A 12,168-nucleotide genomic window follows, 5' to 3' on the forward strand; every position below is an offset into this window, starting at 1 on the left:
TGTCATCTTCTCTATTATCAGTAAGTGATTGACTATTTGAAAAGTATCTTTTATAAATTTGATATTAGAAATAATAAATGTAATATGGAAAATGCAATAAATTAACAGTGAAAAATACTTGGATAGATTTTTCTTTAAATTTATTCTACTAATCATGAATGTGATGCCATAATGTTGATAAAAAAAAATATTCTTAAGCAATGAAATAATTTTATTCATCTATTTTCAAAACTATCTTTTTTTATAAACATCTTTTACCAAAAAAAAATTATCCTGCAGCTTTTAAAACATTACGTAATTTTTTAATTGCTTTTTACTTTTCACAAAGTTATAAAAAAGCTAATTATAATTTTAAAAAATGCATAATTGTTACTCTAGTATCTTGGCAAAAAAAAATTTGGTAGTTGATCAAACTACACTAGAACACTTTATGTATACCCTAAGGCTCTGTCTGAAAAACAAGTGAGTTTGTCAGAAATTAACGTTTACTTACCATTAAATCTTGATTGTACATGAAAGAAGATATACCGGTTGAAATTTCTAAGAGGTCAAAGAAGATCGGTACCAACTAATAACGATCAGAGCATATTGACACTTATGATTAACGTTGGCTTTCGTCATGACGCAATAATCAGATTATTACTGCAAGTTATACATAACTGTAAGTCTCAAAGCATGAGAAGTCAGGTTTATCCATCTAACTGTTTAGCTTGACAAATTATAGATTAATTCCAGAATTATAATGAAGCAGTTATTTTTTTCTAATTGATGTAACAGTATGAATTATTGACTTCTGGTTTTAGAAAAAAAAAATCTTGATATATTAGTTGATAATAATATACTTAGAGTAATCATTTATCTAATAACTTTAAAGTTTAAAAAATTTATTATCATCCTAAATAAAAATTGTCTTTATTTTATTGTATTCATTATAAAAACTTGAGAAATTGCATAACATCTAATTTTCTTAGAAATAAGTTTAAAAAAATAATCATCGAACTATGTTGACTCTTAAGAACAATTACTTGATGATCACAAGATGCCCTTACCTATTGAGTTTTTGCAATAATTTTTCTTTGAAAATTGCTCGCAAGAACCATTCTAACTCGTTTATTATTTAATCTGCTATCACTCCATGAAAAACAACTAGAGTCTAACAGCTGAGCCATTAAGATGATTGGTCGTTTTTCAATGTCCTCAGCTGTCAAAAAGGTCGACAGAATTATAGATTTAACTTCTAGCCTAGGGCGAGCAAAAATAGCGATAATTTTACTATCGATGTATATATATATTTACACACGCCTACACCCTAAGTATACTTTTTATACATATTCAAGAAATCCTTGACCAGTACGAAGAATAAAAAAATTTTTTAAGAATCGAGAATATCAAGGATGCGTATAATACTTTCACCATTCTACATTACTTCCAATTTTCTATCTGTATATCTTTATAGGCATATAATTGTGACTGTAGGAAGTCATCCTTTCGATATCACATAACATAAATAATAACTCTGATTCAGCTATAAATTAAACGGATAGTTTCTACATGGTGGGGAGAGTTCTTTTACCAAATTTCAAATAAGATTGTAATGTATAATCAATTAATATTAAATAAATAATTAAATGATATTTTTTTAATTATTAAAATTAGATTTTTGAATGAATCTTGAAATATAAAAAAAAATGATAAACAAATTTTTATACAAAGATTAATAATTTATTAAGAAAAAGATTAAATACTAACAAAACACACAAAACTTACAACTAAAGTAATATTATTAAGAAAATTAATTATATAATACGTGATTATAACTTAAAAAAAATCTAAGTTTGGTTTAAAAAATGCCAATAAAAATTATTAAATTAATCAAATGAAGTCACTAAGTTGAAATAATTAAAATGTCGAATTTCAAGCTTCTTTATAAAAGAAAATATTCATGATTACAATATTCTTTTCTTTCAAATTTCTAGTAAAAATAGAAAATTAATTACAATTTACATTTAATCTCCTTGAGAAATAGGAGAAACTCTGTCTCGTTTACCGCCTTTGCCTCTTCCTTTAAGTTTAGCTTCTCTTTTCCTAGTAAACGATGAATTGGAAGCAGTAGATGCTGAATCCGCTGGACTGGATTGGTTGGAACCATCTCGTTCCCAACGAGGTAGTGTGTCTCTCAAATGTTGTCCATCATTCTCGTCAGAAACATCAATGTCAATATGAAAATTATCTTGAGTATTATTCCGAGAAGTTTCTTCTATTTCAATATTAGCTCGCATTTCTTTCCTCTGATCATCGGTATGTTGAGGACATCTTACTGAGCGAGTGCAAAGTTTCTTGGTGTGTTCAGATATAACACCACAGATTTGTCCTAATAATATTCGTTTGTCTTCAATAGACATATTGTCATAATTGGAAGGAGAATTTTCATTACTAATGTGGACTTGTTCATTAGAAATATCACCATTTCTATGAGAACTCTTTGGCTGTTTAGCTTTTTTCATTCCCATACGATCTTTTCGTCTTTTGCGTTTGTCATTCGTTACACTCCAATCAGCATCATCATCATCGTCGCTTATAATACCGCTATAATTACTAAGATCCTTAGAACTATTTGCTATCCTTCGTGAAGCAATTCTTGAACTATTTCGTCCCATGCCCATACATTTTTCTAGATGTGTAGCAAATCTACAAGCTGCTACTCCTCTATCGCAATTAGGACAGTTGCATTCTTGAGATTTTTTCACTGGATGTTGACCAAATACATCCAAACCAGGAGTATCTGAAAATTTTTAAAAAATACATTTAAAAATCATATGATTGAGACATAGAATACTCTATTTCTTGAAGTTTATATTGATGAGTTGAAAAAAGTAATAAAATATTTGCAACTTACCAACAATTGTGTAGGATTCATCATCTGGAATTCCTTCCTCAACATCTGAACTACCAGTTTTTATAGTTCTATGTACATCAAATACAAAACCCATTAAAACTTCATCGAGTAAATCTTCATATATTTCTTTAGTTGCTGCTTCAAGATTTTCAGCTTTACTCATGAAATCCAAAAAAGTCCTGTCAAGTTCTTGAATTCGCTCCTCTGTGACTGACATCTTAGCAATGAAATATTTGCAAAAATATAAATTCTTTATATTTACTTATGAATTAAGTATATTTTAATTATTTCAATGATTTTTCAACACTTTGTACTATTCAAAAAATAGTGTAACAATAAGAAAAGTATAAATTCTTGTCAATTTCACTCTGTAAACTTCTATAAGGCTGAGCGGTATTTAACTGATTATAACCAAAGCACGAGTAAACAGTATATGTCGGGCTACTGTCTCCGAAACATGAAGCGTCCTGTTGAGGAGATTCCCAATCATAACTCTGCGTAATGACGCATGCGTATACACGTCAACGTTAACCATACGCATGCGTTGCTATTGGCTATAGTTTGATTCTATACCAACCCCACTATGACCTCATACCCCCACCTAACAAGTATTTTTCAGAACGCATGTCAGAGGATACGCGCGGATTTATGCTTATGCTCATGGAAAAATCTAAAATTTAATTCCAAAAGATATATGTATTGATAGTTAATCAGAATTATAATCATTATTATTACTATTATTTACAATAAATTATTAAACTTAGCATTAACACCAATAGAATGATGTGCTCCTCTAGATTGTTTTATTAATTTTTGTATCAAACATCTCCTATCTCCGTTGATTCATCATCTTGTTGTTAAAAAACTACACATTTATCGTCATCATAATCACCAGAAAAGCTAATAAATAAATATTAGTTAATAAATAAATATTTTATTATTTATAATAATAAATAAAGATTTATTATTATAAATAAATATTCTATTGCACTAAAAGACGATTTTTAGCTTGTAGTGAGCAAATAAAAAACATTTTTTTTTATAAATTGTAATATTTATAAAAATGAATTAATTCTGGATATGAACCTGTTGATTGCCCTGAAATTTTTTATGAATAAATAAGTTACTATGATAAATATAGAAATATATATTTAAAATATTATTTTATTTTATTCATATACTTACAAGCTTCATGTAGATGACTGTAATTTTATATTTAAGGAGTACTATAGCATTGCTGTCCATACATATTTGAAACGACACAATAAAGTCTGGAAAAGGTCAGGTAGTTTGGAGTGCCGAGTACTTGCGGGTATCATAAAACTCCGCTATTCTTTCAACAGTTAAGTTCAAATAATTTCGGAAAATGTTTATAATCCGATTAGACTCTAGACCCTTTCTTAACTATTGTGCTCTAAATTACCGTACGTCTTGTTGCCAATCCCTCATTACACTTGGAACTGGTCAAATTCTTTTGTTATCAATCGAAAATATTCCTCCAAAATTTTAAAGTCTAACTTTTAACAAGTCTTTAAATTTTCCCGAAGGTCGGGTTTTCAAGACTTGGATTAGCAAGTCTTTCTGTTTTATTTCAACTCCATTTTCACAAGAGTAATAAAATCTTTAAAACCCTCAGGTGTTTGATGCTCCAAACGTATTGACCTTTGCGAGACTGTTTTCTAAAATAAGTAGGCTATTCATTGTATATGTAGGCTATAGAAAAATTCCTGTAACTTTAGTACGAAATGAAGACGAATTCATGGAAACTAAATTTCAAATTTATCGTAAATATAAAAATTATACAAGCGTATTTTCCTCTGAAATGCGCACTAAAATATTTCCTTGGTGGTGGGGATGGCCAAGTCGTGTATATGTATATACACACATTATGTTCGATGAGTGAACCATCTCGTGGTTGTTATTTCGACTAAAATTCTTTATTTATTCCCTACATTATCGTCTGAAAAATCTTTCATCTTGATGTTTCATGTTCTATGCCCAAATCGGTCTTTTTCATGTGTACAGGGCAAATAGAGGAACAGAGGATATTGAAAATTACTTTTCAAATAAAAATCCACCTCTATTAGTTTAATCCATCGCATATTAAGCATCTAAACTATCATTATGCCTCCTAAATTTGATCCTACGGAAGTTAAAAAAGGTATTTTTGCAATATTTATATTTGTTTATAAAAACAATGTATGAGGTTAAAATAGGTTAGATAAACTGTATAATTATTTTTTCAGTATATTTGAAATGTGTTGGAGGAGAAGTTGGTGCCACATCTTCCTTGGCTCCTAAAATTGGTCCTCTTGGTTTGGTAAATTTTACTTTTATTTAAATTTACTAATTATGTTTAGGTAGTCTTGTCATACAGATACATACACAATCTTGAGTCAGGATTTCTTGAAGAATAAAAACTCTACATACTGCAGGAGTTATAAATGATAGTATGATCTATTTAAATAATTATCTACCAAAAATTAAGAAAAAAATCAATGTTGTGTGAGTGTAAAGTGATTTGTTATTGTTTTAGTGAATATTGTTTAAGTGGAGAATTATTTGAATTAGTGCAATAGTTTTTAATCTGTCTTTGAAAAATCATTTACAATCTTTATGACAGACTACCTCAACAAAATGTTAATACCAAATACCATGTACTGTTATTTATCAAATTATTTGATTATAATTTTATATTTTAGTCTCCCAAAAAAGTTGGTGATGATATCGCTAAAGCCACTAGTGACTGGAAAGGATTAAAAATCACTGTACAGCTTACAATTCAAAATAGGCAAGCAACTATTTCCGTCGTTCCATCAGCTGCTTCCCTTGTCATTAAGGCCTTGAAGGAACCTCCAAGAGATAGGAAGAAACAAAAGAATATTAAACATAATGGAAACTTAGCATTTGATGATGTTATTGCCATCGCCCGCACAATGAGACCAAGATCTATGTCTCGTGAACTTAAAGGAACTGTTAAAGAAATCCTTGGTACTTGTCAATCAGTTGGATGTACTATCGAAGGTAGACCACCTCATGATATCATTGATGATATTAATGCAGGAGAAATGGAAGTTCAAGATGAATAGACTTATAGGAGGTAACCATCCTTAAAGTCGATTTTTTATTAAAAAAATTAATAAAATCTATTTAATAAAACGAATCAAGACTTGAATACATTTAGTAATAACCTATATCATTTTTTCAAATATTTTTATTTACTCTAAAGCAAAAAAAATATAGAAAATTAATAACGGAAAATAAGAAATTTAGTTTAAAGTCATTTTTATCGGGATTCTATTTAAATTTCATTGACTTAATCAGAATAAAGTCATCAAGTTTTTTGTGGTCATAGTTTTAGATTGAAAAATAGTTCGACAATTTATTAAAAATATATCAAAAATTTTATTTATTTTAATTTTTCATCCAATAACAATTTATTTACATTATACTTTCATAAATAGAAAAATTTCGTCTTCTAAATTTCTTCATTGTTGGCTCTACTGGTTTATCAGATGTACCGGTTGATGGAGTTGTTGGTGATGTAGATATAGACGTCGAGGTATCAGTCATAGAATCATCACATGTAGAATCGCAAAAAGATGAAGAGATATGTTGAAATGATGAAATTGTACTAGATGGTTCGGAAAGCATTTCTTCATCCTCATCCTCTTCTATTTCCTCATCTTCTGGTTCCTTTCTTTTACTAGGACTGATGTCTTCAATTTTTTCATTCCTGAGTATTTTCAGGAGAAAAGAAGGATCATCTATGCCTAGTTTTTGGCAAAAATCAGTGGTTTGATAATTTATCTGGAACGTTACATTTCTTGAATTTAATGGATCTTTTGAATCAAATGATTGAGCCGTTTGCTTGAAATTCAGTGGAATTTTTAAATTGTTATTAAATTTTTCCAAGACACTCTTCTTCTCTGATTCAGTTGGAGTATATTTCCAACGTCCAATAGCATCTGATGTTGGCATATGCTGCCTACTCTTTTGAACATTTAATAAATGATTTGTGAGAAATAAAATTGTTAGCCATTCTAAATCATATGATAATGACAGTGACTGATTATGATTGTGTGGAATGTCCAAAATTTGAAGGAATTTCCGTTCAGGTAAACATTTGTCCAAAGCTAAGAACTTTGTAACGGTGTCCGATTCTTCTTTCGGAACTAATGCTGCATATTTGCAATGAAGATGAGCTGAGAACCAATATGAAGGGTAATGATGCCTCAAAAGCTCCATACATGGAGGACTTCCTAATGAATTGGTTTGAATATCCTTTCTGTAAAAATTAATAACATACAAATATTAGTAATTATATAATATTTTAAACAACAAATTTTTAACGAAAGTTTAACAAATTTGTCAATACTTACTCGAAATATGGCTTTCTTCTAATTAAGTCCTCTTCATTGCCATACTTTGTCACTCCACATGGCCAATCATGAGATAAAAAGATGTCTATTTTTCCACTGAGCTGAAATTATAAAAGATATGATTTAGAAAGAGGATAAATAATAAGATGAGAAATTTTCGGTATTTCAATGTCATTGGTACTTACTTGTTTTAATCGGAAGACTTCGATATTTCGGGTATGATAAACACTTCGAATAGTTGAACGATCATAGGGTGGTGTTTCGAAATGTCCATATTGCAAATCTTGTTCCTTATAAATTCCAGAAATACCCGCAATCCTTATATCACCAATAGTAACTACACTAGCATACCCCATATAATAAATATTTGGTGCTACCCAACCTCCGTAGGGTAATTCTTGAAGATAATTAGAAGCTTCATGATTACCTCCAATAAAAATAGTTAATACTGGAGCCGACTTTTCACCAGAGTAGTACCTTTAAGAACATAAACAAAAATGACTTTACTTTTTAACACTTGATGATATAAATGATTTTTTATAAGTTTTTATTGGTCTCATACTTACTTGTGAAATGTACGAATTTGTTTATATTTATCGGGCACAGCCATACAATTGAGATCACCAACATTTCTAGTTGATTGAAAATCTCCGCAACATAATAATAAATCAACTTTCTGCCCGGTATTCTTTTCAACTTCTCTTATTGAATCATAAATAATATCTAACTCGCCATGAGCGCATCCTTCAATTGCGATTCTCATGTTTAATAAATAATATAAATATATAATTTATATAAAATTTTATTAACAAGTTTCAATTGTTAAAATTATTATATTAGTCAAGAAATTTATTTTTCTTTAGAGGTTAACTTATGCTTTGTTTATGAGTAAACACGTCTACACTGTTCAAAAGACAAACAAGGACTGCACAACGCGAAAACATTCCCTTAGATTTCAAAAGGGTCCAAACGCAGATGGCGACACTTTCTATAAGGGAGGGGCTTCTCTCAATTGGTCCAATGAATACGGACCATTCTGGTCTGCAGATTTTGATTAGTCAGTTTTCTCTTTGACCAACCTTACCTAACCTTAAAAATTTTCAAACATGTACAAAAAACAACTAAACTTGACATTCATTCAGATTAAATTATTTGACTTAATAATTGACCAACCTCAATTTATATACACTTAATATTTTTTATTTATAAAGTTATAATATTAATCAAATGAGAAAAATGAAATTTTTTTTGTTTATAATGTTGAAAAATTATAAATGCTCAATCAAAAATGTTTTATTTTAAATCATTTTATTTAATCAACTGTATTTTCAATGCTAATAACAATAATTAGCTAACTTACATAAATTCCTTGGAGAATAAATAAAATTTGATGGCAAGAAAACGTTTGTTGAGTTTTTTTACTAAATATTTTAGTATTGATACATTTTACTTGCACAATAGTTACATTCGTTAATATTTAATAGAATAATACCTAAATGTTATCAATCTTCATAATAATTTCGTGATATTCAATGAATTTTTAAATTTTCATTCGTTTCATGTCCATCATGCATCGTTAGTTATCACTTGAATGTTACTTTATCGACTAATATTTTTTCATACCAACTGTCGATAATTTATCAATCGCTAAAATTTGAATCTATTGCTGAAATGCTCTATTGCGATTGTTTATTTCTAAGGTTGTAATTCAGTTTGAAGCACGCAATTCACTAAAATGATCAATTATTAGATAAATTAATCAATTGATTTGTTTAAATGAATTTAAAACAACAGTAATGACTATCATTATAAATAAAATCAGTATGTCACTATCCGAAAGTTGTGTGATATTATCCATCTATTTAATTAATTGATCTTTCTCATTAAATTCACAATCTTTTTCACGACAAACTATCTATACACAGTGTCCTTAATCAAGTGAACGTGTGCCTAATGACATTTCATCAACGAACACATTATTATTCAATTAAAACATTATATAATCGCCCTTTAAACAATACCATCTTTATGGCGTAATCTCAAGGAAATCTAGTTTGGACGATCGTGCTAGAAAATAAAAGGTTCAACAGCCTGCAGACATAAGTGAATACATTCAGATGATGTTGCAATCTTTATAGTAATTTTAAAATAAAAATAATGAGACTCATAAATATGGTGCTAAGAAAATAGTGACAATGCTAAATTACATGTTTTCTTTACTAATCAACAAGGCACATATTTTTTCACTTACATGTTGGTGACTTTACACTCTTCTCTTCACACATGGACATATCAGACATCATAAGTATATAATATATTGCAATACATGACATGAAGAGTAACAAACGGTCGACATTTTCAAGAGAATATATTTCTGTTGACTCAGGGTAATAATGCAATTCAATAGACTATAAGGAATAGATACAGAGCAACAGAAGCAAGAAGACATATCCCTGACATTCAATGTCATTGCACTTGGCTGCTTGTTTTTATGGGCAGTTTTTTTTGCATCTGTAAGTGAATTTGCACAATGAAAAAACATTCTTTCCTTCTATTTCATGAAAAAAAATACATATATTCACTAATAGAAAATTACTAGTTTGCATCCTCAATGTTTCATCAATATTCAATCTTCGTTTTTAATTTCCATGGAACCTCCATGTATTTTTCATTTACCTAACTAGTAATTTATTATTTGTATCTTCAAATATGATTTCTCTTCACTTTAATAAAAATTACTATATTCCAGCACAAATGATTTTTGTTTAGGAAAATTCCTTCACATCTCTTAAAAGATGCATACACAAATAACATTTTTTTTCATAAATAATAATAATAATTGTATGTAAATGTACACCTTAAATAAAATATGGGTAAGGAAGCTAGATGTTTTTTCTTAACAGCTATAAAGATGATGCATAAATGCAAGTTATTTGTACTCAAATATAATAAGTGTGCAAAAATAACGGACATTCATATGTGGATCGTACTCTGAAGTCTATACACAACCGCAAGATCCGACTGTCAATTAGGCTTCAGCACGTTTACGATACTTGCAATCGATGCTTTATAGCTTCTCCACTAGTGTGTGTTGCTCGTCATTCAGTCGTCTAAGTTTATTACTTTTGGAGCAAAGAACTTTTCACAAAGTACGTTGTAATTATATTAACTTACTCATCTATTATTATTAAAATTTTATTACAGAATAAAATAAAATATAAAAGGATTATTTATCCTTGCATATCTATATCTTTATTTACTCATCAGATTGTAAATTGCTGATTCATCAGAATCTGAATGACAGACTTGTCTGTATGTTGATGCTTGATTACTCTCTATGACTTTCTATTACCTATACTATTTATGTTGGTCTGCTTGATGTATTTATGACATTGTGATCGAGATCAATGAATTATTAGTTTGTGTTCTACCATCATTTATGAAGAACAAAATTTCTCTTGTAATGTTTGCAATTACTTCAGAAACTGCTGTTTATAAAGGGTTCGTTCTATTATTTGAAAAAAAAATAGTCTTATAAAAATTTCATGACGTCTCATCAAGTTGAATCTCATTAGAACATTCAGTTTTTATAAAATATGAACAATAGCTTGACTTAGTTAGAGCAAATTCTACCGTTCATTAAGGTAAATGATACTACGGTGCATCTGATTCAATCCTTCATTTTATACAATGAAAAAAGTCCATAAATTAAACTTGATGTGGTGAATATAAGATGTATTTAATGTTATGTTTGTTACTATTATACTAATGATTTAAATATCTTTCAATTGAAAACATTTTTTTTTATTATAGTTATTGTTAAGTATTTATATTTAATATGAAGTCATGGAAACTAAGAATTAGAAGTCCATTATTAAATTGGAAGATTAAGAATAACGATGATGTCAGTGATTCATGAAAAATACAGTTAGAAAAATAGAATTTGTTGAATAAGATGTTACATTATTTAATTTTGAATATTAAAGCTTTATAATATAATCAAAAAGGTAGAAGGTATAAATATCAAAGTGCCATTGAAAAAATGATAACGTAAGCAAGCTAGCTAAATAGGTCAATTGATAAAATTTGATGAAAAATTTTAAATAAGAATCTTTAGAACTACTTGATGACTTTTTGAGTCATAAAGAATAATGAGTTTTGGAATTTTATAGCATTTTGTTGGCAAGAGAATGAATTTTATTGAAAAGTGACTGAAATTATTTTCCATTTAGTATCAATGATTATGAATAAACAATAAAATAAATTAAACATAATAGTTTAGAAATTTATTGATGACCAGATAGAAGAATTTTAGTAAATATAAAAATGGAAAGATAAATATAAATTCATTGTCTTTTTTATCTATTGTTCTAATATTATTTTGTGGTCAATCAAGTCTTATAGAAATGTTATAACAATAGAAATACTTGAAATAGTTTTATGACAAATGAATAATAAAATTTTTCTTGAGGTATTGTCATCTATTTTAATACTTAAAAAATGATGAAATAAATTTCAATAAATCTACTTTGAACTAAATATGAAAAATAATTAACCAGTAATTCCAGAACTGCAACATTTTTTAGACATCAGTTGAACTAGAACTCTGATATGAATTTATAATTGTTGGATGGATTAACATTTTTAAAGATAATATTATTATAAATTTATCAGATCACGACTTATGATCCTTGTTTTAAATATCAACATGGCATCACGTTCATAACTCCATCAAGTGGATATTTAGGCCAAGAATCCAGTTCTATTCTTCATTCTCCAACAACCTCGACTTTCTGAACTAATAAAAGAAGGTAGTACGTGAATTAGTACTTGAAGAAATAATAACGATCATTGCATTTACGACTTACCCCATTTCGTTTTCTCTTCTCA

The 12,168-nt window shown here is 28.4% G+C and overlaps 3 protein-coding genes across 3 annotated transcripts; 1 reads left to right on the forward strand and 2 right to left on the reverse strand.

Annotated features, from left to right (window-relative positions):
- Positions 1–1,891: 1,891 nt before the first annotated feature.
- On the reverse strand, positions 1,892–3,363 carry Sgf11 (SAGA associated factor 11kDa). The gene is made up of 2 exons (XM_035093616.1): positions 2,897–3,363; positions 1,892–2,782 (listed from the first exon to the last, which is right to left on the reverse strand). Exons 1-2 carry the CDS (start codon positions 3,111–3,113, stop codon positions 2,007–2,009), a joined length of 993 nt encoding a protein of 330 aa, XP_034949507.1. The 5' UTR covers positions 3,114–3,363; the 3' UTR covers positions 1,892–2,006.
- Positions 3,364–4,888: 1,525 nt separating this feature from the next.
- On the forward strand, positions 4,889–6,059 carry RpL12 (ribosomal protein L12). The gene is made up of 3 exons (XM_035093769.1): positions 4,889–5,057; positions 5,143–5,216; positions 5,599–6,059. Exons 1-3 carry the CDS (start codon positions 5,021–5,023, stop codon positions 5,983–5,985), a joined length of 498 nt encoding a protein of 165 aa, XP_034949660.1. The 5' UTR covers positions 4,889–5,020; the 3' UTR covers positions 5,986–6,059.
- Positions 6,060–6,277: 218 nt separating this feature from the next.
- On the reverse strand, positions 6,278–8,188 carry ldbr (lariat debranching enzyme). Its single transcript, XM_035093606.1, has 4 exons — positions 7,845–8,188; positions 7,464–7,755; positions 7,279–7,379; positions 6,278–7,184 (listed from the first exon to the last, which is right to left on the reverse strand). The coding sequence occupies exons 1-4, from the start codon at positions 8,039–8,041 to the stop codon at positions 6,338–6,340; spliced, it is 1,437 nt and encodes a 478-aa protein (XP_034949497.1). The 5' UTR covers positions 8,042–8,188; the 3' UTR covers positions 6,278–6,337.
- Positions 8,189–12,168: the final 3,980 nt, after the last annotated feature.

The sequence above is a fragment of the Chelonus insularis genome, unplaced genomic scaffold (assembly GCF_013357705.1).
Source record: "Chelonus insularis isolate UGA/USDA-ARS -01 unplaced genomic scaffold, ASM1335770v1 scaffold_277_pilon, whole genome shotgun sequence".
NCBI classification, from domain to species: domain Eukaryota; kingdom Metazoa; phylum Arthropoda; class Insecta; order Hymenoptera; family Braconidae; genus Chelonus; species Chelonus insularis.